Raw genomic sequence first — 26,975 nt, 5'->3', positions numbered from 1 at the left:
ATTAGTTTTTATTCCTGAAAACATTCTAAATGGGATCAAATTTTGAAATAACAGTAAAAGGCAATAAATTAAAGTTTTAGCACCCAAGTTATTGAAACTATAACTCATAGAACTCATCACACAACAATTCAGATATTACAAAGAAAAACTAACGCATCATCCATGTAACATTTAGCTCAACATTTAGTCAGTCATTTTCAAAATTTTAACATACCACTAAGTCCTTGAAAGGATGTAGCAGTAGCCCTAAAGGAAGTTTGGCTTTGTTCAATAAGGCCTGAGTCTGAGGAATATTTGTCAAAGTACACCGAAACAACCTGTGTGAAAATATATAACACATAAATAGCTGCTTTAAGTATTTCTATGGAAATATAATTAAATTATTAAGAATAAAATATTTGCTATTTTTTCTTTAGATGGCAATTAAATAATTCAAGCAGATACTCTCAAATTTCACTCAATTAACCCTTTTTAGTTGAATCCCATCTAAAAAGTGGGCACATCACATGGCCCTGCTTCTCCTTGACTTAAAAAACCCCAATAAACTAAACCTCCATATCTTGCTCAGAATCAGCTGGGCTATTTCTACATACATTATTAGGTGGAGGGGAAGAAAGGACCTACACAGTAAATTCTGAGGGTGGAGACCTTCTGCCCATTAGCAATGAATGTGGTAATTACTGTCTTGGAGCTGGGTTCAATAAAGAAGTTATTTTGCCCATGGTCATAATGGATGAGAGCATATGTATATGTTAACTCGCCCATGATCAGACAAGAGTGTATGTCAGAGGTAGGAGTTGAACACTGGTCTTCTTGACTCTTAAGGATAACTTTTTTTTATTCTAATGCCATATTCTTTACTTACACAATAGAGATTTATATCTGAATTATAAATAGTTCAAACTCAGGTTTGCCACTTACTACCTATGGGATCTTGAGGTCAATGAGCCTCTTTAAGTTCCAGTATCCTATCTATAGAATGGGTATAATACTACCTATACTAAACACATGTTAATTCTATTGTAGGGATTAGATAAGATAATAAAGCACCATACAAACATGTATTAATATTATTTAATAGATATTCCACAAAAGACCTACTCTGATGACTCATCACGGTGGCCTCTAGATGGAATAGCAAATAAAACACTGGACTTGGTGTCAGGAGACTTGAGTTCAAATTTTGACTGAGACACTTATTAGTGGATTTACCGTGGGCAAGTTAACTTCTCTCAGCTTCAAACCTCTCATTTCAAAAGGGGGTTAATAAGTGCACCCACCTCCCAGAGTTTTGTGAAGATCAAATGATATAAAGTGCTTTGCTAGTTATTGTGATGGTGCAACGTCCTGTCTAGTTAAGAGCTGAGGGCTCATCGGTGAAAGCTGGCCATGGCAACTCATGAAATTATTAAAAACATGAGGTAAAAAATGGAGGATGTGTCAATTAGCATCAACAGAAAGAGTACTCATAATGATGAAAATATAAATATTTTGAAACTCAAATATATCAAACTCCAATTTTATTAGAACTTTCTATAATACCATTTGAAATACCTAAGTTATCTGATTTCTACAAGATGGAATTAAACATGACATAAAAATTTTTAATAATAACTAAAATTTACATAGCACTTACTATGTTGCAGGCATTGTACTAAAGTCCTTTATTTGGGTCACCACAATCCCAGTTAGTGTCATATATATAGTTTAAAATTCTCTTAGATAAAGTAAAATTTTTTTTTAAAAGACAGGGTCTCTCCATCTCATTCAAGCTGAAAACATAGAGGCTCACTCATAGTACTGATCAGCACAGGAACTTAGATGGACATTGTTTCTGCCCTAGAGTGGCCTGCCCTTTTTTGTTTTGGACAATGCAGTGGTCCCTAACTCCTGGGGGCTAACATATTAATGCTGAAATTTAAGTGGACATTTGATCATAATAGCTCACTGCAATTCAGAATTCTTGAGCTCAAGAGGTATGCCAGTCTCAGGGCCTCCCCAGTAACTGGGATTAAAGGTATGTGCCGCTGTATCTGATAGACTAAACTGATATTAATATCAACAGTAGCTGCAACACAGTCAAGGTTTGACATGCTCTTAGATGAATTGATATTAATATGCAATAGCAACTTGTCTTCTATCTTTATTAGGTTTGTTTTATAACTAAATGGAACACATAACAAAATATATCTCTCTAAATAAACAGAAACCATTTTAAGAAAGCTAGCCTTATAATGGTGCTTATAACATCTAAGAAACCAGTACTGGGGCTTCCTATAAGTACATTTCATAAGAAATATTGTTAAAAGTCTTACTCTGGGTTACAGTTAAGTTTCTGTATGTCTTCATGCAAGTTTGGGACAGGAGCCTTCAAAGGGATTGTTGGAAGCATATTTCTTTCTTGAAGAAGATTGATAACTCGAAGTCCTTCTGAATGTAGACTTAACCCACCCATGCTTGTGGTTAAATGATTAGCACCTAAGGGAGACTAAAAATATAGTTTCAGAATAAGTACTTTTCTTTAACTCTTCAGTTTAAGGTAAAAGTAGATATAATGTAATATTGAGGGGCTTGGTAATTTAATTTCTTTGACAAATCTTATTTTTATGTCAATATTTTAACTACAGAATACAAGTATAAAAATGATTAATTTTATATATAATTAATTCACATTACCTTAAACAAATATAAAATATGGAAAATTATCCTGAAATTTGCCCAACCACAAAATTCTAAGAAGAAATAGGGAAAGGAGGAAAAAGCATTTACCTGAGAAAATGGCTGCAGCCCACTAGTATATTGCAAGGTTGTAGACGGCCTTCCTGACATATTAGGAGATGTATTTTGATAACCAGGTGGTAAGGAGGGATATGAATAGCCAACATTTCGATTCATTTTGGGATTCTGGTTGGTAAGCTGTGGTGCTGCTAAAAGAAAAACAATAATTTTGAGTTGAAAAACATGGTTTAGAAATACTTTTAATACTTCAAAGAATCCTTACTACAATCAAGACCAAAACAGGGAATCAAAGTTACAAAGTGCTTACCCATAATGAGTGCCTGGTCCAATAAGTTTAAGAATTTGACTTTGTGAAATAATCCAAATGACAAGCCTTTCTCTACCAGATTAAAATAAATGCAGTAACTTCAGTATAATGGATACTTTAGCTGTCACACAGCAAAATATAGTATATAATAGTCAATTTCCAACTGACATATACACAACTAAAGTAAATGGATTTCTCTCCCACTCTCTAGCCTGTTTGCCATTGCTACTCCTGTCCATCTAATTTTTCACCTCACTAGGTGTAAGGAAGCAGGGCAGGATTTTCAGTGGCAATGAAGAACAGTAGAGGATAAACTCAATACTGCTGCTTCCCCATTCCTGCCCTATCTTCTCACATTCCTGAGGAGCTGATCCTATCCCTGTGATGAAATGCACAAGACAAACTGAGTTTACTTTTCCTCTGAAAAACAGATGTATACAAGGATTCCATTTGACTTCTAAATGCAGTTTTCATTATAGAATCTAAAGGAAAGCACAAGAAGATAGGAAGAGAAGAGAAAAGGGTTCCTACAGAAAAGGGCTAACATAAAGAGACTTGGAAAACTTCAAAGGATAGTGTGCTCCCTCGTAATAAAGGATCTTTATAGGGGCGGCCAGGTGGCTCAGCTAGTAAGAGCACCAGCCCCAGATACTTAGCGCCACACCCAGAAATAACTGGCCCTGTAACCTTGAGCAAGTTACTTAACCCCAATTGCTTAAAAAAATAAATAAATAAAGGATATTTATGTAGTTTTTTAAATTACATTTTAAGTTCCAAACTGTCTCCCTCTCTACCCTATACTAGGGAAGGCCATCAAGACACACACACACAAACACAAACACACACATTCATTTATAAAATCATACTATGCATACATTCTCAGCACTTTCTCTGAAGGTGGATAGCATGTTCCTTCATAGGTCCTTTGTAGCTGATTTGTGAATTGATAACACTCAGAATAACTTAGTCATCCACAGTTATTCTTTGAATAATATTGTGTTATTGCATCCAATGTACTCTCGGTTTTGCTCATTTTATTCATTATTTCATGTAAGTTCTTTCCATGTTTTTCTAAAATCAACCTGCTCATCATTTCTTATAGTGTAGCAGTATTCCATTACAATCATATACCACAACTTGTTTAGCCATTCCCCAACTGATGGATAACCCCTCAATTTCTAGTTCTTTGCCATCACAAAGAGAACTGCTATAAATATTGTAGAACATGTATGCTCTTTTCCTTTTTCCCAATCACCTAAGAAAACAGACCTAATAGTGGCATCACTGGGTCAAAGGACATACAGAGTTTTGTAACTCTGGGTATAATTCCAGATTGTTCTCCAAAATGGTTAGATAAGTTCACAGTTCCACCAATAGTATATTAGTGTTCCAGAGAAACATAAAGGGAAATGTATTCTGCAGACGGGAAGGGAGGAAAAGAAACCAAGGCAGTAATGTAAAGAAAAATAGGTGGGTTAATTTTCAGGTTTCATGGTCAAAATGAAAGGGGACCAATCCAAAGTATGAACTATCCTAAAAGGTTTACCTTTCCCCCTTCTCCCATTACTCCATCTCTGTTCACTTCCTACTCTATGCTCAGAGTCTTAATTCCATAACCAATTGGAGTTTAAGCCACAGGCCACAGAATCACCAGCTCTAGCTTAGGAACAAGAAAAGAGTCCCTGTTCTTGCTTCCATGAAGGTAATGGAAAAAAAATGAGTCCCCTGACACTTCCTCCCCCCCCCCCCCCCGGAATCACCAGAATATTTTTAAAATGTGTCCAGATTGAAAATATTTTTGTGTAGAATACTATACTCCAAGTATAATATGGACTAAATATGCTTTTCTTACTACCATTTATAACACTATTTCTATGGGAAAAATGAATGAGTAAAAAAACCCATTTATTAAGCATTTACCATGTGCCATGCCAGGCACTGGGGCTACAAATAAAAAAAGTAAAGACCACCCTGCCCTCATGGATCTAACATTCTATGAGGAGAGACAATATACGTTAGGGGAGTGTTGAACAGGAAGGGCACATGCTTTCAGTTCTAAATATTCATTTTACAAATGACCATTAGCAAGTTGGAGACAACTTGTATATTCAAATGACATTCACACAATCTAAGTTTCCATTCAAGAGAAATTTTTTACAGTAAGCAACTTAAATAGTATCTTACCCATGAAGCCACCTCCTTCAATTGTATCATAACTGCTCTCACCCACAGAGTCATTATTGGCAGCTGATATACCACCTAGAAAAAGAGTTCACTGAAATCATTTAATAGGCTCAATATCAAGAATGATTATTCATAATTTTCCCAAGATTTGAACTATTAAACTAAAATGTAAGAACCAAGTAGTTTTGTAAGAGAATTTTATCATAAATATTCTCATAATCTACTGAAATGACATAAAATTTTAACATTATTACAGATAAAATAGTTGTGTGGATCACATACCAAATATTTTAAGTAAGAAACTGATACAACTATACTGGATTCTTTCAAATATTCAAATGTCTGGAATCATATGGACTAGATGTCTAAATAAGCAGTTTCCTTTTTAGCCTAGATTTTTTGGCATCATTTTTTAGACAACACCTCAGTGGAAGTAAGTTCTCTGAAGGTAAGAATCCTACATGTTGGGAATGCAACTCCAAAACAACTAGGCACTTAAAGAACATTAATAACTCCCAAGGAGCTTCAAGTAAAAATGTCCTCAAAATTAATAAATACTCTTTGATGAAGGAAACAAAATGTTTAAAAGATGAACCTAAATAAGGTACTGAAATTCAAGGGCAACCGTCTGAGAGTTCATACTTTTCAGAGCTAGATGAAACAAGAGAAGTCACTGAGTATGATTCCCTCATTTTACAGATAAGAAACAGACACAGGTTAAGTTTAATGACTATAAGTCTTATAGTGCTCTTTCGAAGAATCATATAGTATATGTGTGTATATATGTATATATATGTATATGTATCTATATATATATGTGTATATATATATAATGACCACAAGGTTAGCCTGAGCTAAAACTGTTAGGTTCAGCCTTTTTTTTTTTAAGGGCAGTTTTGTACTGCCCTTTAAAATGTCACATAAAATGTCACAACTGTTTTAAAAAGCATTACATTAGTCATAAACAAAAAACTCTGGCTTTGAAAGGGAAAGCTTCTTCAAAAACTTCTATGGAACTCAAGTTACTAAGGTGCTAAATTCAGCACAACATTAATACCTACAACTCCCTCTATATCTGAAATACAATTATACTAGTTCAAATGTGATCTTTCCAATTAGGAAAATCCTCCTTGAATATAGTCATAGAAGATATAATAATAAATGAATTCTCATAATGATAAGTGGGTAAATTACAATTTTTTTTCAATATGAATGAAGTTTTTAATTTAATGGAGTGCTGGGATTACTAAATTGTTTTCTACTGGACAGAACCTGCTTCCAGAACAGGAATTCTTAATCTGGGGTCCATTGATGCCAAAGAGGCCTGTGCACAGATTTTTTTTTGACAACTTTTTACCAATGCCTCCTTTTTTTAAATTTTTACCAGTAACTTCAACTCCTTCAACCCCATACCCAATATCTTCCCATGTACAAAGTAAAATAGTTACACAAAACCAAAAGAGATTGCATCTTTCAGTGTATAAAACATCTGGCAACCACATAGCCTACTTCCACCATATACTTAGAGAAGAGAGATCTGTTTCATCATCAGTTGGAATGATTTTTCTCAGAATCTTCTTTGATCCCAGCCTAGAATCTTACTAATTGAGTGATCATGGACAAGTTACCTAAGTTTTCTGATCCTCCCCACCTGTCAAAAGAGGGGGTTGGACAAGATGGCCTCTAAGAGATAGGTTCCTAATCTTATGCATAGATTTTATGGGAGTTTGTGAACTTGAATGAGAAAAAAAATTGAATCTTTACTTTCCCTAACCTCAAAACAAAATGAGAATTTCTTTCTATTATGAATTTAGGCAACAAACCATTATTCTGAAAATGGGTCCGTGGGCTTAATTTAATTGATAAAGGGGTCCAGGAGACAAAAAAAGTTAAGAATTCTGGTTCTAGGGGGAAGTTAGGTGGTGCAGTGAATAGGGCACAGGCCCTGGAGTCAGGAGCACCTGAGTTCAAATCCAGCATCAGACACTTAACACAAAAATCAGCCATATGACCTTGGGAAAATCATTTAACCCCAATCGCCCTACCTTCTCTCCTCCAAAAATAAAAAAAAAAATTCTGGTTCTATATCAGTTGTGACAATTATTACTTACCTAATGGTTTTAAAACACAAGATATGCTGACAACCATCTTTTAAATCTATTTGCAAGTTTTGTTCCCCCAAATTATAATTCTTTAAAATTATATTGTTTAGATTCAGAAATTTGCCTGTAGTTAACTGCTATCTCAGGGAAGCTGGAAAATATCTGATGTAATCCACAAACTACAAGTGCTTACTAAGCACCTATGCAATGCTGCTAGGTACCCAGTTATATTTTTAAATGGTACATATTAGTAACTGTAAGTATATAAATTACTAATAGTAATTATATAAAAATATAACTGCCGGTGGGTTTTATTGATTTTTTCCCCTTTCTTTTGGAAATAAAAAACAAATTGCATCAATAAAAATAAAATAAAATAAACCACACAATACAATAACACCCTAAAAATCTTCCTTTTAAGAGCCACTGTGATGTGGAAGTGGCCCTGGAATCACAAGTTTAGGCAGCAAAACACACATGGCCATAGTGTAGATTCATTTTGTTTAAATATGCTTATTTGTTAAAAAGGTTTATTTTTTTGCACATCAAAACAACTCTGAGGAACCACATCTCACTGGCCGATTGGCTAAGATGACAAAACAGGAAAATTATAAATGTGGGAGAGGAAGCAGAGAAACTGGAACACTAATGCATTGCTGGTGGAGTTGTGAACTGATCCAACCATTCCGGAGAACAATTTGAAACTATCCCCAAAGGGTCATAAAAAAGCCCATGCCCTTGACCCCAGAAATACCGCGTCTACGGCTGTATCCCAAAGATATATATATATATTATTAGTAGTATTTTACATGTAACTGGGAAATAAGATATATAGGCACTGGGGCATAGAGATCCACTGTGCCCTACTGGAAAGTTGGAGGGGGTATGGGGTAAGATATGGGAGAGAGCAGATTGGAAGAGGGCATATCCAGTGGGATCACTATTTTGGGGTGGTGGGTAGGGGAAAAACGGGGAAAAAATCTGTAACTCAAAATCTTGAGGAAATGAATGATATAAACTAGAAGTTAATAAAGCATTTGATTAATTAAAAAAAACACAGAAAGAGGACAAAAAGAAATTCAGAAGGAAAAATAGCCAAACAGGGTAGTATTAAAAGTAATGAGCTGAATTTACTATATATTTTTTTGTATCATATCATATATTATTCCATTAAGAGTCAAAGGCATGGGGGGGAGCAGCTAGGTAGTGGCAGCCCTGGATTCAGGAAGACATTCAAATCCAACCTCAGACACTTGACACTTACTAGCTGTGTGACCTTGGGCAAGTCACTTAACCCCAATTGCCCCTCCAAAAAGCAAAAAAAAAAAAAGTCAAATCATGGGCTTCATAAACTTGCTAAGTACAAGACTAAAACACTAGAAAACTACCTCAGGACCAGATTTTCTAAAAAAAAAAAGTTATTTCTGTTATGACTTACTTACCTTCTTGATTCACAGCTGAGTTAAGCTGTGGTTGGGATGGAACACTGTTTGATGTTTTCTTCTGGGGATCCAATGATCTTACTGGAGGTGAGCCAAGTGGAGCTTGAATTGGTTGATAAATTGTAGGTAAAGGCTGATTTGTTGGTGGAGGTACAGAGCCTATAGAAATATTGGTTTTTCACATAACTTGTAAAAGAAATACAAATCAATACCAATATCTTTCCTTTATGAAATCTGAAACTATTCCTTCTCTAAATTTCAAGTAGTAACTCATTACAGGAATATAAACTCATTCATTCAAGACCAACTAGATAATTTAGTCTTGAAAATTCTATTTTATTATACTCTTAAACATTTGAAGTATATTTCACCTTACAATTCATAATGAAATCTAGGTAGTTAGAACAGTGAATTTTTTTGTACCTACATACTTTAGCCTTTTTCCAGTTATAATTCAATAACACCCTTCTGAACTTATCAACATTGCTAAATATTCTTGGCAGAAGTCAACATTGAACATATTTTGCTAATGGTGGAAAAAAGCTTACCAAACTATTTCTATTCAGTTTAGAGTTAATAAGTCTCTAAATAAAACTTCTAAGAAGGGTATTGTTGTTATTATTTTTCTTTTTTTTTTTTTCAAATGCTATATTAACTTCTGATTTACATCATTCATTTCCTCCAGATTTTGAGTTACAAATTTTCTCCCCGTTTTTCCCCTACCCAACCCCCCAAAATAGAAGTCCCACAGGATATGCCCTCCTCCAATCTGCTCTCTCTCATATTTTCTCCCATACCCCTTTCGACTTTTCCAGTGGATCTCTATGCCCCAGTGCCTGTATATCTCATTTCCCAATTACATGTAAAATAGTATTGATAATAGTATACACACACACACACACACACATATATATACACATACATATTTGAATATTTGATTTTAAAACTTTTAATTCCAGATTCATTCCCTTCCTCACTTGTCACCACCCTTACTGGGAAGATAAGCAGTTCAGTATAGGTTGTACATGTGTGGCTAATGCAAAACAATAACATAGTAGATATATTGTAAAAGACTGACAATATTTCCCTCCCTCCCATCCCAACTCCCACTTCTTCTATTCTCTACTTTGATCCCGTCCCTTTTCAAAAGTGGGTGCTTCTAACTTCCCTCCCCCCAGCCTGCCCTCCCTTCAATCATCCCCCCTCTCATCCCCTTCCCCCTACTCTCCTGGAGGGTGAGATACCCTATTTAGTGTGTATTTCATTCCCTCCTCAAGCCAAAATCAACGGGAATAAGGTTGACCCATTCCCTTTTGCCTTCCTATTCTTCCCCTCCATTGTAACCATTTTCCCTTGCCTCTTCTATATGAGATAGTTTACCCCAATCTGTCTCTCCCCATCTCCTCTCATTATATTCCTCTCTCACCTCTTAATTTCACCTTTTAAGTACCATCCCTTCCTGTTAAATTGGTCCTGTGCCCTCTATCTATGTATACCTGTAAACATATATACACACATTCACATATGTAATCATATGCCCATATACCCTCATATATAGACATATACATATTTCTATTTCTATTCCCTTCAACTACTGAGAAAAGTTTCATAAGTTACAATTATTGTTTTTCCATGTAGGAATGGTAATAGTTCAACTTGGATAAGTTCCTTATGATTTCTTTTCCCTGTTCACCTTCTCATGCTTCTCTTGCTTCTTGTATTAGAGTGTCAAATTTTCTGTTCAACTCTGGTTTTTTCATCAAGAATGCTTGAAAGTCTTCTATTCCACTGAATGACCATATTTTCCCCTGAAACATGATACTCAGTTTTGCTGGGTAGGTGACTCTTGGTTTTAATCCCGGCTCCTTTGACCTCTGGAATATCATATTCCAACCCCTTCGATCCCTCAGTGTAGAAGCTGCCAGATCCTGGGTTATCCTGATTGTTTCCACAATATTCAAATTGTTTCTTCCTGGCTGCTTGTAATATTCTCTCCTTAATCTGGGAATTCCGGAACCCGGCTATAATATTCCTAGGAGTTTTCTTTTTGGGATCTTTTTCAGGAAGTGATTGGTGGATTCTTTCAACCTCTATTTTGCCCTCTGGTTCTAAAACATCAGGGCAGTTTTCTTTGAGAACTTCCTGGAGGATGATTCTAGGTTCTTACTTTGATCATGGCTTTCAGGTAGTCCAATAATTTTTAAATTATCTCTCCTGGATCTAATTTCCAGGTCAGTGGTTTTTCCCATGAGATATTTCACATTGCCTTCTATTCCTTCATTTGTTTGCATCTGTTTAACAGCATCTTGATTTCTCATAGTCATTAGCTTCCATTTGCTCCAGTCTAATTCTGAAGCCATGATTCTCCTACTTGAGCTTTTGAGATTCTTTTTCCATCTGGCAAATTCGGCTTTTTAAAGCATTCTTCTCCTCATTGCCTTTTTGAGCCTCTTTTGCCATTTGAGTCAGTCTGTTTTTTAAAGTATTATTTTCCTCAGTCAGGCTGTTGACTCTTATTTCATAATTTTCTTGCACTGTTCTCATTTCTCTTCCCAATTTTTCCTCCACTTCTCTTATCTGCTTCTTAAGGTCTGCTATGGCCTGTAACCAGCTTGTATTTTCCTTTGAAGCTTTTGGTGCAGGAGTTCTGACTTCACTGCTTTCCTCCTGTTCCATGCTTTGCTCCTTTTTGTCCTCAAAACAGGAGTGTAATGTTGGAGTCTTCTGTCTGCTTTGTTTCCTTTGCCTGGTCATGTTGCCCCTCAGTCACTTGACCCCTGGGTTTTTTGCCACAGTAGGACTCTGCCACCAGACAGGGGGGCTTTCATCTCAAATGCTGGGGTTTTCTCAGTTGCCGGAGGTATTAGATGGGTGCCCTCTCTGAGGTTTCCACATGCTCTGGCAAGCTGGATATACACCCTAGGACCTCCACCCTAGACTGCAATCCAAATCCAAGCAGGTTAAAGCAAGAGCGATTACCCCTCAGACTGGTGCTTGGTCCCCCTACACTGTGCAGGCCAGGAGCTGCAGCTTCCATGTGGCACTGGTTGGCTGTCCCGGCACCTCAGCGGCTTCTCGCTCTGGGGGCAAAAGCCACGCACTCCCACTTACTGGTCGCAAAGTCCAGACTGCACTGACCTCTTACTTTGTCCGTCGCATCTGTAAATGGCCACAGCTGCTGCTGATCTGGAGTCCCTCTGGCCGAGGCTGGTCAGGCCCACCCTGGGGCTGGGCTTGGCTCCCAGAGCGCTGCACTGGCCAATTCTTGCCAGCCTGCCGGGCTATCCTCAGCGGGAGGTTAGCTTCTCTGTGTCATTTTGTGGGTTCTGCAGCTCCAAACTTTGTTTAGAGTCCCCTTTTTACATGGATTGGGGAAGGTGGAAGCAGGAGCAGCGGAGAGGTCCTGTTTCTACTCTGCCATCTTGGCTCTGCCCCGGGTATTGTTATTATTAAAAAAAAAAAGCTTCCAATGTTTTTCCTGTCAACTAAAACAGACTTGTCAATTTGCTTATTTTCATTTGTCATTTTCCCCATCATTAAAGGAACCTAACTTCCTTTATGGAATATATTTAAATGGTTTTATTCTAGACTATAGTTCTCAAATGATTTGAAAGTTACACCTACAATCTTTCTACACTTCAAGGAAGATTGAATGGAGATAAAATACATTTGAATTTTCTCTCACTGTGTCACTGGGGACAAGATGAAGAGATCTATGTCCGGTGGATTTTAAAGCTGCCTGAATAAACAGACCCTAAAGGTAGTGATTCATGGATCAATATAAACATACCTAGATGAAGGTTTTCATTATTTTATCCTCATGGTTCTGTCCTTGTCCAGATTCTATTCATTGTTTTTAGAAATGACTTGCATGAAGGCATACTTTATCAAATATGATAAAAGCAGAATACTATAGCTAACAGCTTCGAAAATAGTACTGGGATCCAAAAAGATGTCAATAAGTTAGAAAAATGAACTGAATCCAAATATGTAAAATCTTATGCTCGGGTTAAAAAAGATTCAATTGCCAAAGTGCAGCATTGGAGAACTGTGACTATGCCGTCATATGACAAAAGACCTGGAAAGGTATAGGAAGGAAGGTGGGCAGGAGACTGAGGAAGTAGTAACAGTAAGAGTGCCTCCTCTTCCTCGCTCCCTTCTTCTCCATCTCTGAGAAAAGAAAGAGCTTCAATAACATGTTTCTAAAATACAAAAAAAGAAGCAGAAGTTCAGAAAGCCACAAGACAAGCAGGATGGTTTGGAAATTTGAATGTCAAATTGACAGTGAAAAGAACACCTAAATGGGATTTAAGAATAAAAATCTTAGTCAGATACTAAGGTCAGATGCTCTGTTAGTAACTTTGTGGTCTCAGGAAAATAACTTTCCTTCTTGGAGCTTCATTTTTCTCCTTTGTAAAATAAGGGAAGCAAATGAGACAACATATGATTTTAAGATACTCTTGGAGTTACTTTGACACAAAGAATTTTCTTAAAAAGAAAACAAAACAAAAAATACCATACCCCTTCGATCTCACTTGTAAGTTAATCATATCCCTCCCTCTCCAACAAGTCACCAAGAGATATGTGGAGGGAGGGCAAGGGGAAGCAATTATAAAGTACATTACTTAGCAACCTTTGTGGCTCAAATAGATTTGATTTTTTCCCTATCACTGATGATCACCGGTTTACCCAGTGGTATGTTCTATTCGGATCACACTTCTTTTCTAATTCACTACTAGTCTATATATTTAAATTCAGACATTCTAAGTAAAAAAATAGTAAAAGACTAATTTATTAGAATAAGATGAGTAAAGAACTCATATTTAAAATCTTTCAGTATGCTTGTTTAACTCTGAAAAATACTCAGAAACTACAAGCTATGAATATAAAACATTATTTGATTATTGAACTTGTAGCTACTTACAAGGTTAATCATTAGTGTTATTGACAAAAGCTAAGAGGAAGCTTCATTAGATTTAGTTATCTTATCTGTGACAGCACCCACAGGTTATCTTTAGCACTACAAATAAAAAGGACAAATGGGCAAGGTCCATGACCAACTCAGCAAAGACTGCCCGAACAAGAGCTTGAGATGCATCTTGTCACAAACATTCAACAAACTGACATTTACTATAGAGTGTGTATATCTGGCATAGTGGAAGGTGCACTCATTTTTATTCAGAAGACCTACCGCAGGCTCAAACACGGTTTCTGCCATTCTCTACATCTGTGACTTTGGGCAAATCATTGAACCTTTCTGGTCTTCAGTTTCTCCATCTGTAAAATGTGCGGGCTAAATTTCTAAGATCCTTTCCAACTCTAAATTCCTAGGATCTATTTATTTATAACAATGGCAGAGTTCTGTTACATTCTCAATGTAATCTGATAATTTTTTTAATTCCATATTGAAAAACCAAGATATAGAACATTCATAACCTAAATTCTGTCCACTATAGTAAGATGATTCATTATGGTGTGGAAGTGACTTTGTATACACAAAATCAATAGCAGGTAATACCAATTAGGAAAGGTTTCAGGTATGAACGAGCATGATCATAGAATTTACATCTGTCCTGGACTAGTCTAGTTAAGTTCCAAGAGGCTTGAATATAGGGTAATTAATCTTATTAAACAAAGAAATTCTCAAAGAATAGCTAGAAGTGGCAAAAGGAATCAGATATGTACTGCTAAGAATATCCCAAGATTGACTAAATGAAAGATTTAATAGCCAAAGTTTGGAAAAAGAATATTCTGTGTCTTCTGGTCTTTAAAACTTTCATAGAGTAACAGAGCATACAGAGGCCAGAGGAAAAAGGGGGGTTCAAAGAAGAGTGTGACTGGTATATAAACACGGCTTTCCAACAGAAACAATAGGAATATTAGCAACATGGAGAAAAAAATGAACTTTTAAAAATGGAGGCTACTTTAATATAAGTTTATGAAGTTTACATTCTAAAAGTGGTCTCAAACTTTAAGATGGAGTAATTCTGAGCAGAGCTAATCCATCTACCCTTCTAGTCATTGTCCTGCACCTTTCCTCTCTTTTATTGCTAAAGGCTTTGCTTAACTCTGCAGAACGATTTCCAACCTCATCATTCAACTCAAACTCTTATCTACCAAGTTGCCAATGACCCCTTAATTGCCAAATCTGATAGTTTTTTTTCTCAATCTTCATTTCTTGACCCGTCTGCAGCCTTTGATACTACTGATCACCCTTTTCTCCTAGATACTCTTTCCTTTCCAGGTTTCTGTAACACTGCTCTCTCCTGGTTTTCTTCCTACCTGTGTCTCTTTTCTGTCTCATTTGCTGGATCTACATCTGGGTCATGCCTGCTAACCAGAGGTTTTCCCAGAACTCTATCCCGGGCCGCCTTCTCTTTTTCTATACTACTACTTCACTATATGAGCTCATCAGCTCTAATGAATTCATCAATCACATCTATGCGGATGATTCTAGGTCTGTGTGACAGGCCCCAGCCTCTTTCTTGATCTCCAACTGCCTTCTTGTCACAATTAGATGTCTCAGAGACATCTCAAACAAAATGTCCAAAGCTCGTCATCTTTCCCTCAAACCCTCGTCTCTCCCTAACTCCCCTGTCTTTTCTGTCACCCAGTTTTCACAGTGCAGGTGTCACTCACAACTCCTCATAAGCTCATCGGCACATCCAATCATTTGCCAAAATCCATTGTTTTTGTCTTTATTACGTCTCTAATATATATGTGTCTCTCCTCTAACACTGCTTACCATCTGATGCGGGGCCTCAGCACCTCATAACTATACTGCTGCAATAGCCTTTTCATTAGTCTCCCTACCACAAATCTCTCCCCACGCCAATCAATCCTCTAGACTCAACTGCCAAGTTACATTAATGCTGCTCAATCATAGGTCTGCGCATGCAAATCCCCTCCCCCCCAATTCAATGAATTCCAATAGCTCCTTACTTCTAGGATCAAATATAAAATCCTGTTTGGCTTTTTAAATCTTTTATAACCTAACCCCTTCCAACCCTTCCAGACACTTCCCCACATACTCTGATATCCAATGATACCAACTTCATCTTGTTCCACACACAAGACACTCCATCTCTCAAATTCATATTTTCACTGGCTGCCCCCCGTGCCTGGAACTTTCCTCCTTTTCATCTCCTCTGGCTTCCTGCAAGTCTAGCTGAAGTTTTACCTTCTGCAAGAAGCCCTTCCTTGCTCTCTTTAATCTTAGCATCTTCCCTCTGAGACCAAAGTCAGCTTATTCTGTATGTATCTTATTTGTATATGGTTGTTTGCCTAGTGTCATTTCACCTGACTGTGAGATATTTGAGGTTTTTTTTTTTACTGGAGGGAGCCTTTCCTTATATCCTCAATATTTAGCACTGTGCTTGGCACATAGTAGGCATTTAATAAACATTTGTTGATTTTTCTATTTCTCCATTTCATTTCCTTTACTGCTTAAGTGCATTCACTGGACCTAGAAACCAAGAAGTAATCTATTATTCTGAATCAGAGTTTTAGAATTGAAAGGCACTTTAGGGGGCAGAGTCAAGACGGCTGAGTAGAAGTAGGACCTCCCCAGTGCTCCGGCTTCCACCTTCCCCAAACCAGTCCAAGGGGACTCTAAACAAACTTTGGAGCTGCAGAACCCACAAAACGACACAGAGAAGCTAACCTCCCACTGAGGACAGCCCAGCAGGCCGGCACCAAACGGTCAGCCCAGCACTCTGGGAGCCAAGTCCAGCCCCATGCCAGTTTCCGGAATTCCCAGATTAAGGAAAAAATATTACAAGCAGCCAGGAAGAAACAATTTGAATATCATGGAAACACAATCAGGATAACCCAGGATCTGGCAGCTTCTACACTGAGGGATCTGAAGGGCTTGGAATAGGATATTCCGGAGGTCAAAGGAGCTAGGATTAAAACCAAGAGTCACCTACCCAGCAAAACTGAGTATCATGTTTCAGGGGAAAATATGGTCATTCAGTGGAATAGAGGACTTTCAAGCATTCCTGATGAAAAAAAAACAGAGTTGAATAGAAAACTTGACATTCAGATACAAGAAACAAGAGAAGCATGAGAAGGTAAACAGGGAAAAGAAATCATAAGGAACTTATCAAAGTTGAACTATTAACATTCCTACATGGAAAAACGATAATTGTAACTGATGAAACCTTTCTCAGTAGTTGAAGAGAATAGAAATATATATATGGGCATATGAATACATATGTGAATGTGTATATATATGTTTACAAGTATGCATAGATAGAGGGCACAGGACCAATTTAATAGGAAGGGATGATATTTAAAAGGTGAAATTAAGAGGTGAGAGAGGAATATAATGAGAGGAGATGGGGAGAGACAGCATGGGGTAAACTATCTCATATAGAAGAGGTAAGGGAAAATGGTTACAATGGAGGGGAAGAATAGGAAGGCAAAAGGGAATGGGTCAACCTTATTCTCATTGAATTTGGCTTGAGGAGGGAATAAATACACACTAAATAGGGTATCTCACCCTACAGAGTAGGGGGGGAAGGGGATGAGAGGGGGAATGATGGAAGGGAGGGCAGGCTGGGGGGGAGGGAAGTTGGAAGCACTCACTTTTGAAAAGGGATGGGATCAAAGTAGAGAATAGAACAAGTGGGAGGTGGGATAGGAGGGAGGGATATATAGTCAGTCTTTTACAATATATCTACTATGTTATTGTTTTGCATTAGCCACACATGTACAACCTTTACTGAACTGCTTATCTTCACAGTAAGTGTGGGTGCCAAGGGAGGAAGGGATTGAATCTGGAATTCAAAGTTTTAACATCAAATGTTTAAATATACATATATGTGCATATATATACATACTATTATTAATACTATTTTACATGTAATTGGGAAATAAGATATACAGGCATTGGGCATAGAGATCCACCATGCCCTACTGGAAAAGTCGAAAGGGGTATGGGAGAAAATATGGGAGAGAGCAGACTGGAGGAGGGGATATCCTGTGGGACTGCTATTGTGAGGCGGTAGGTAGGGGACAAACAGGGGGGAAATTTGCAACTCAAAATCTGGCAGAAATGAATGATTTAAATCAGAAGTTAATAAAACGTCTGAAAAATGGAAAAAAAAAAATAAAAAGATACCGTCAAAGTCAGTTACTGATAAAGGTCTTTTAAATTTGATTTCATCCCAGAACAAATTTGCTTGACTTTTTATAGACTTATCTAACATATATCCTAATAAAAAGCTGATTCCATTTCTGAAAATGCACATAACAAAATAACACAGAAATATTCTTAAAATCACTATCAACGAAAGCTTGCCAAGATGGCAAGTATTTCAGAAATTCTACTTGTTCATTAGTAGCTAGCCCAACGTCTCTACTTATCTACACTTGCTTGCTTTTTAAAACGCCTACACTACATTTCCCTTCATATGCCTTATACTGTAATACGGATATAACCTAATGGGTCCTAGCCTAGAACTGTGCAAACGTGATTTATGTGCAATCTTAATTTGAAGAACACAACATAATAAAATGTTTTGGGACCAAACAAATGAAAATCACTGTCCCATATTAGTAATAGTTTCTATCTACCTTTGCGGAAAAAGTATCCATGGCAATAAAGTCAGGGGTCTGTGTTGCATTTAGGTAATAACAGAAACTTTAAAATACCATGAGGCTACACATCCAAAGTCTACTTGTGACAGTTTCTGAGAAATGGCCATAATGGGATTTGGCAGCATGAAATGAACAGCAAGGAACCATTACTTTGATATTTGAAAGATTTGATGGGATAGGGGTTTTTAATCTGGGGTCTGTGAACTTTTTTTTCTTAAAAAAAATTGACTAACTATATTTCTTTATACCTGGCTTCTTTTGTGATCTTTTGTATTTTATTTTATGCATTTAAAAGCATATAGATGGGGTCTATAAGCTCTATAACTAGACTCCAAAGAGACCCAGGACCCACAAAAAAAAGTTAAGAACCACTGGTCTAGTCCACAAAGAACGTGACCCCTCTTTGATTTAATAATCTTTAAGAAATGTTATAGCCCCAAAACTGCATCATTCTGTTATCAAACTGGTCATGAGTTTCTCCAAGGTTACTCAGGTTGATCCTCAGACAAAAGATGTACAAAATCTGTCACTGTGCCCATACTAAAAACATTTACAACTCCATCAGACCTCTTCTGCCTGGCTAAGTCTTCGAGAACCCAGGGTCTCCTGACCACCACAGTAAGGAATCAAAGGTGGAATTATTAAAAGCAACAAAATTAATTCAGTAAATTAAGACTAAAAATGAAAACCAGGTGTTCTGTAAGAAAAATTCTGGTCTTACCAGTAATTAAACTTACAAAAAAGCTATTGTTTTTCTATGCAGAAAATAATGATGATGTTCCACCAGGACTCTCCTCTAACACAAGGGAGGAACTAAGCATATATTGTAGCCTTTTAAAATGGTGATATGGAAAGACATGAATCTCTATCTGTGTAAGACAAAATCGGAGGGTAAAAAATCATTAATCCTTGGGGTGGCTAGGTGGCACAGTGAATAGAGCACCCACCCTGGAGTCAGGAGGACCTGAGCTCAAATCCGACCTCAGACACTTAACATTCCTTAGCTGTGTGACTTTGGGCAAGTCACTTAACCCCAATTGCCTCCAAAAAGCAAAACAAACCAAAAAACCAAAAAATCAAAAAAACATTAATCCTTACAATTTAACTATCCCAAACTAATTTTGTTAAAGCATACTAATTAGAATTATTCTCCCTCATGGAACAGAAAGCATATATAGTACAAGGAAATTTCATATCTCCACATGACAAAGAGTTGGGAGACATATGAAATGTAACAGACTGAGGTTATTGTTTTGACCACTGGTATTCTTTGGATCTCATGTTCTAAGACCAAAATGGGGGCAGGGAATGTTCCTAAACAGCCAATCACGCTGCTTTTCCCTTTCAAGGGAAATCACTCATACTGGTGCTCATTTCAAAGTAACATTAACGTGTGTGTGTTCATGTATCTGCACAACAGGTCTTCCCTTTAACACGTTCTATAACCTCTTGATAAGCTGTCTGAGAGCCACCAGCCAGGGGTACAAGTGCTCTTCATCTCATTATCCAGGCAGGACTTCACTGCTGCCTCCTAGCTCTGCTTGACTGTGTCTTTTATTTCCATAAGAAAAGTGGAAGCATGGTTAACTAAATGCCTTCTCCTATATTCAAGTTGAGTACTGACTTTGGAAGACATAGGCTAAGAATCTGGGTGTACTGAGTACTTAACATTTTTGTGGAAATTAAATATCATGGGGAAAAAAACACTTTTAAAGAAGATTGTATTTAAAATTCTAATGACCATTTAAAGAACTATTTTATTCACTTCACTTTCCCCAGATCTCACATATTTTAGTGTGCATGTATATTTTACCCATTATTCATTTATAATTGCTGATTATTATTTGCTGACCATCTACAAAGTGCCAACACATAACATTTTTTCCCATTGTTATTTCAGGTCTATCCCCATCCAAATATCCATTACAATCTATTACATTAACATTAACTCCCCTGGTCAGAAAATTTTAATCGTTTACCTGTTTCCTATTTAAGTTGTTCACAGGAGCATTCAATATCCGTTATAACCTGGCCTCAATTTACCTTTTCAGCTGTTAACTCCCACTATTTTTCTTCATGTACCATAAACTCTAGACAAATTGATCTACCTGTTGTCCTTTTTAAACACTCAATGTTTCTCACCTTCACAAACTCTGCTTGTGCTGCTTCCCCTGTAAGGAATGTCTGGCAGAAATGCCAAGTCCTCTGTGAAGGCTTTCATGATATACCTCAACAGAAATAACATCTGCTTCCATTAAACTCCCACAGTACTTAGTTTATAACTCTTTTAGTGCAAAAAGCACAAATAGCCACCCTTAAGGGTGAAATGTGAACGGCTCCTCTGTCCTTCTAGACCAGAGTGGGGAACCTTCAGCCTTGAGGTCACACGTGGCCCTCTAGGTCCTCAAAGTGAAGATCTCTGACTGAATACAAGCTTCATAGAACAAATCCTCTCAATATAAGGATTTGTTCTGTAAAACTTGGACTCAGTCAAAAGGACCTAGAAGGCAACAGGTTCCTGTAATAGACTAGAAGCTCCATGAATTCTGTATCTTATCCATCCTTTTATTTCTTATATGATGTCATACAATGGATGGCATAAAGTAGGTGCTAAAATAAATGCTTCTTCATGAACTCCATCTTTCCTATTCCCAAAATGTAACAGTAGAAAACTACTGAAACATAAAAGAGGGCAATGTGTAGATAAGACTGCAGGACACAGAAGTTAGGAAAAAGAGACCTACTTCTGACACTCAGTAGCTGTTAAATCTTAAACAAGTCATTCTCTAAGTCTCAATTTCCCCTTTTGTAAAATACAAATAATGTAGACACATGTAGTACTTGTCTTTGAGGGTCATCACTATGAGGTTCAAATGAAATAACATGCAATTAGGAAAAAGTGCTCTTTAAGTGGTGGTTATCAATTTTCTGAAACATATGAAGGAAGCTTTAAGTGGGAACAAAATATAAAAGAATGATGGAAAGAAATACTCCAATATGTTCAACCCCCAAATAAAAGGGAAAGCAAGGTGATCTTAGATGATATTCAGGGAATAAATGTTAGTAACTAAAGACTTCTGTCCAACTCACTGCCCTAAAAAAACAAAAACAGAAACAAAACAAAACAAAATGACCAACAAAATAGGCTTAACTCTCAACGTCCCTTCAATGATAAAAATGAGGTCAAGAGACAAAGGAGATTTCCAGCTCCCCACAAAATTCAAAATTAGGTCTTTTCTAGTAGCTCATTTTAGGAACATGTTAATCTCAGAAAAGCAACATGGATTAAAAATAATGCCCTAGAGAGAAAAAATATATAGTATAGTTATCTATAGAAACTAAAGTTATAGTTTCTCAGTTACTTCATGTAAATTGGGCCCTTAGGTAGTTTTTTTTTTTATCCACAATTTTTTTCATTTTTTTTTAAGAAGAGGCATTTGAACTTAATCCTAAAAACAGTAATTTCACTTTTAAAAAGTTCAAATGCTTCTATGAGAACTACCTGTTTTCATGTAGTTGTTTTGAAGTGAAGGAGCTCCAAAAGAAACACACTGATTATTTCTTGACAGATTTGTATTCCCTGATAAGGATGGTTGGGTTGATACAGGAACAAAATTATTTGTTTTTGATCTCACTGGTAGATGACCATATTGCCAGTTTGAAGATGGTGAGGGATCAGGTCCATAAAGAAAGCTATCAGAAGATGCTGGTACAGCAGCTGGGGTTTGAGATGAAGGTGGTGGTGGCATTCGGGGAATAGGGATGGTAGACTGCAAAGGTGCCACTGGATTAGGTTCCAAGGGAAGTCTATTGAGAGTCTGCCCAGGTCCCTGATAACTATTTAATGAAGAAACAGTCTGAGAACCACCATAATTACATGGTCCAGAGGATGGATCCAAAGGAGTCTTTGCTGGTATCTGATGAGGGTAAGATCCTGGAAATGGAGAACTATATCCTTGGCTCACTGAAACTTGTGAATGCTTCAATGGGTTTTGCACAGGACCTTAAGAGAAAAAAAAAAAGACAAAATCAAACAATGCATTTTTGCAAAATGATAGTTTTTATGTTTTAATAAAACTCTTTTATACAAATAACACAAATCTCAATATAATAAAATAATTTCAATAGCCCTAAAATCCAAGCATTTATAGATTGACTATTACAAAGATTTTAAAAGTTTTTTTTTAATTTAGAATAAAAATATTTATTTCAGTTTGGATGTTGGCATTAGTCTTATTGGCCTTAAAACTACATCTCCCAAAGTCTCTTTCCTATAATGAAAGTATTCCTTTTATCCACCTACAACTCTGATATACAGTTCAAGAACTGAAGAAAAGCCAATCTCAGAGTTTTTTTAGTTTATAATTGGAAGGAAATTATAAAAAGCAAAAATGTACTATCTCTTAGATTACCTAGTTACAGAATGTTGTTGTTTAAATGCAATGAGGTATTTTGATTAGGAAATGTTATTTGGGCTGCTCAAAGGTCTTTTCGCTTACTTCTTGGTTTGGGCCCATTATCCAAATAGAAGTGGTTTTGGGATTTCCCAGGAGATAATGAGTAACCATAAAAAAAACTCATGTAATAATACTAATCTTTCTCACAAAAAATAAAAAACCCAAATCATCAACACCCAAAAGAGTAACTTGTTTTATACACAAGTCTAATAAACTTGGAAATTTGGCTCCTAAAGCCACAGAAGATTAGAAGTAAATTAGTAAAGAAAAAGGAAAGGACGTTTATGTAGCACTGAAGGCAGAAACTATGAATTACAAAATGACTTCATCACAATCAACTAAAACTGCAAAAATACAATCAGTTTTAAATTTTCCTTGCAACTCTGCAGAGCTGTACTAGACAGTTTTCCTCCACTCGAGGTGATCAAGATTCAGATAACTAAATCACAGTGTATTCAGTTATACTAAAAAGAATTCTCCATGTTAAATTCTCTATTTGCAAAAGTGAAGTTGGAATACTTTAAAATACACTCACTTCAAGTATCTTCCAACTTCACTTTTGCAAATAGTTAGACTAGGGATAAAGTCAATTTACATAATCTTTGTTTCTCTTAGTTTAATGGAATGAACATATTATTCAGTTTAACTCAAGATGCTGCAGCCTTTTCTTTCACTTATTCTTGCTTCTGCCTACACATTACCCTACACACAAAAGGACAACTTGTTTCTGTGGTAAATGTCATTGTATCACTTACAACGTACAACAAATTGCTACAGTATTACAAAATATATTACAATTATATATTATTACAAAATATCAACATTTTAAATACTGTAAATTGCTCTTCAAATACCTTTTGAAAGGAGGTAAACACCTTACATTATAATACTAAACTCCCTTTTCATCAAAGAGATGATGTAAAGTCTAGAAAGTAGAATACTAAATCTATTCAGTTTTTCTTTTCCCAAACAATGTGTTAAACAGTTCAAATACCAATCAATGATCAACTGGTAAGTTAGAAAGGAACTATCTTTCTCTCAAGTACATTCAATTTAGTATGTCACATTTGAAGTCAATTTTGGGAATCCAAGACAAGCTATGAAATGACAAGACACTCCCATTCCAAATGACAAACCCATAAAACTTATGGTGCACCACATGTATACTTCAGGCAAAAGGGTCAGGGAGTTGATTGCAATTATTCTCCAACCTGCTACTAGGAACTCCTTTAAAATGTCTCTCAACCTCTCTACCTTGTTCAAAAGTTAAGCAGTATGTCTGGACAGGATTCTCTACCTCTCAGAAGGGTCTCTCTCCTGCCTCAAAACACCTTTCACTTACCAATCTATTTACAGACTGTATTTTCTCAGTAAAATCAATCCATCAGCAAGTACTAAGCACCCGCTATGTTCGTGGCACTATGCTCTGGGGATACACGTACAAAAGAATAAAACAGCTTACTTCTCAATGCGATAGGCAATAAGTACACATAAAAACAGAGGATAAATACAAAGCAAAAAGTACAAATATAAATAAAGTTGTTAAATACAAGAGGGCACTAGCTATGAGGAAGGTAGGATGAGGAAAGGCTTCAGGCACTGAGGCGAGTTCAGGTTCTGCAAAGATGGCAACTACAGTCTCCAAAGGCCATGGAAATGTAGTTTCCCCCTTGAAGAGACAGAAGTCCAACTGGGACTGGATCTAGCAGAGTGAAAGGGAGAATAATATCCAGTGAGGCTGGAAAAATAAATTGAAGCCAGGTTATGTAAGATTTGAAAGCTAATCAGAGGGATTTATAACTTGATCCTAGAGGCAATAGGAAGCCAATGGAATTCATTGATTATGTGAGTCACCTGGCCAGATCTGCACTTAAGGAAAAGTTACTTTGGCATCAATGTGTAGGATGACTGATATGGGGAGAGACTTATTGCATGTTGACCAATTAGCATTTATTGTAATAATCTAGGCAAAGGGTAATACGAGGAAAGCCTGAACTATGGTGACATGTGAGGGAGAAAAGAAGTTAGATATAAAAGATGTCATGAAGAAAAAAAGGCAAGATTTGGCATTGTCATTGCCAAACTACCATCCTTCCAATTACCCAGGTTCATTGACCCTGTATTATTCTGGCCTCCTCTCTCTCCCCAGCTCTGTATCAGGAGGACGGGGTGGTTAGCGTCGAATACATCAAATCCGTTTAGGCAGTTTAGAGCAAGGAATGACCTTCAGATCTGGTAATTAAGAAAATGTTGATAACTTTGGGGAGCCCAATTTCATAACGTAAACTCCTGGGCGCACGGGAACTTTCATTTTTGTCTCGGGATCCCTCAGTGCCCAGAGGCAGAGTGACTAGGGAGCTGGTCACAACATCAGCAAGATGTGGGTTCAGCGTGTGGAACCTCCCTTCCCCCAAGAGCTCTCAGCGCCCCAATCAAGTACAACAAGGAAGCTGCACATCTTCATGGATAAGGCTCCAGTAAGTGGAGTCCAACGTACAGATGCAATGCTCCATACCATTCACCTCCGAGACAAAGCAACCCCAAAGCCTGCTAGCACAGCGCCTTAAAAATGAGCAGGCACTGGAGTATCTAACCGAACCGAAACCACCTACCCCTGAGGTACACTCAGTCCGCGACGTGAAACCCTTCTGGGCCCCAGCCTCTTGTCCCAAACCACCCCCAGATTCTCTTCCCACGGTGAATCTAACAGCGCTGCTCACTTTAGACTGGCCCTTAAAGCGGCACCAACAAGGCGCGCCCTGGGGCACACAGTCTGGGCACCCTGGGGAGAAGCGCCAACCACCGGGGGGGGGGGGCATCGGCCTCAGACTTGGTGCCCCCGGAGCCCGAGTCTGGGAGCTGAGGGGTGGGGGAGGGGCCTGCCCCGGGGCTGTAACAGGAGCTGCGGGCACCGGGCAGAGGCCCGGCTCTCGGCGCTCCGAGGAAAGTTCTCAGACCCTCGGTTCCCCCAGTTAAGAACGGCGGCTCTGGAATCCCTCCGGGCCAAGTCTCTGCTCGGGCGCCGGACTTCTCGGGGGCACTGGCGCGGCGGGGGGGGGGGCCTTTTCCCCGGCCCTGCCCGCGACATTCAGGGGGGCAGGCACGGCGGGGGGGCCGCGAGTCCCTCCGCCTTCCCCAGGCCCGGGCAGAGGCACTCACCGTTGCTGTAGGGAGGCCCCGCGGCGGACACGGCCCCATTCTGCGCTGGAGAACCGGCGCCGAGCCTCCCGGGCTGGGCCATGGCGGCCGCGCGAGCTGCTTCAGCCGGGCCGGGCCGAGCCGTCTCGGAGGGCCCGGAGGCGAAGGTTCGCGGGAGCGCGGGCGGGTGGTGGCGCCCTCAGTTTCTCGTCATGCGGCCCCGGAGCCAGCGCTGCCGGAGAGGGGAGCGGGGTTGGGGGGGGGGGAACTGGGGGGGGGGGGGGGACCGGGGAGACCGGAGGCCGTCGCCGGAAGTGCCTGTCAACTGCCTGGCCGCGCAGGCGCACGACGTACACGTGGCACTTCCTCCCCCGTGGGCTGGGCCCCAAAGGGGAGGCTCCGGGCCTCCTTCGCCCGCCTCGCCCGCCCGCCCCGCCCTGTCCGCCGTACGTCACGCCTGGGCCCGGAGGTGGAGGGCCAGAGGCCTCTGCGCGCCACGTCCCGGAGCGCTCGCTCGGTGTGGGTCTCGGTCACTTCCTCTTCCAGCCGGGACCAGAGCCGTGGCGGTGGGAAGGGCTTCGTGGGGCCCGAGGCCTCCAGCCCGGCGCCATGGAGGGGCATTTCTGGCGCTTTGGAGAGCCCACGACGGGAACATTCAGTAGCACAGGCAGTGGGATCCCCTTAGCTAAGTCCTTCTGGCTGGGGGTTCAGAAATCTTTGTGTAAATAGCGTCTCGGAAAGAGACGTTCCGCGTTGTTTCTAGGCCTAGTTAACGAGGCCCAACCTGGTGGTCACCATAGGGGGTGTGCATGTTGAGACCGCTGTCTGACGCCCCAGGGCTGTTTCTGCCACGGACCCACGCGCGAGAACTTGCTTGGGCCAGGTTCGGAGCTAAGGGAGCCTGCTGTGAATCACAGGGGCTATACACTTAGGCTCGTTTCATCCCTAAATTCCACCCCAGCTCCCCTGGACTGTTTGTTTTCGTTACTGGCTCATGCATCTA

The 26,975-nt window shown here is 38.7% G+C and overlaps 1 protein-coding gene across 2 annotated transcripts in view; it reads right to left on the bottom strand.

Moving 5' to 3' along the window:
* The window catches only part of SEC24A (SEC24 homolog A, COPII coat complex component), a 67,129-nt gene extending 40,942 nt beyond the window's left edge, over positions 1-26,187 (bottom strand). Inside the window, exons 1-7 of one of the 2 annotated variants that reach the window (XM_069091857.1) lie at positions 25,994-26,187; positions 21,880-22,380; positions 8,775-8,933; positions 5,231-5,305; positions 2,770-2,927; positions 2,316-2,488; positions 215-317 (exon numbers count right to left, since the gene is read on the bottom strand). In XM_069091857.1, the coding sequence (XP_068947958.1) occupies positions 215-317; positions 2,316-2,488; positions 2,770-2,927; positions 5,231-5,305; positions 8,775-8,933; positions 21,880-22,380; positions 25,994-26,075 (1,251 nt within the window). In that variant the 5' untranslated portion in view covers positions 26,076-26,187. The remainder of the gene's footprint in view (positions 1-214; positions 318-2,315; positions 2,489-2,769; positions 2,928-5,230; positions 5,306-8,774; positions 8,934-21,879; positions 22,381-25,993) is intronic. The other variant, XM_069091858.1, reaches the window with a different exon arrangement.
* Positions 26,188-26,975: the final 788 nt, after the last annotated feature.

The sequence above is a fragment of the Petaurus breviceps genome, unplaced genomic scaffold (assembly GCF_028583685.1).
Source record: "Petaurus breviceps papuanus isolate PSGF00001 unplaced genomic scaffold, PetGlider_PUasm1.0 189, whole genome shotgun sequence".
In the NCBI taxonomy this organism is placed as follows: domain Eukaryota; kingdom Metazoa; phylum Chordata; class Mammalia; order Diprotodontia; family Petauridae; genus Petaurus; species Petaurus breviceps.
The sequence above is the reverse complement of the archived record's forward strand: the minus strand, read 5'-3'. Positions and strand labels throughout refer to the sequence as shown.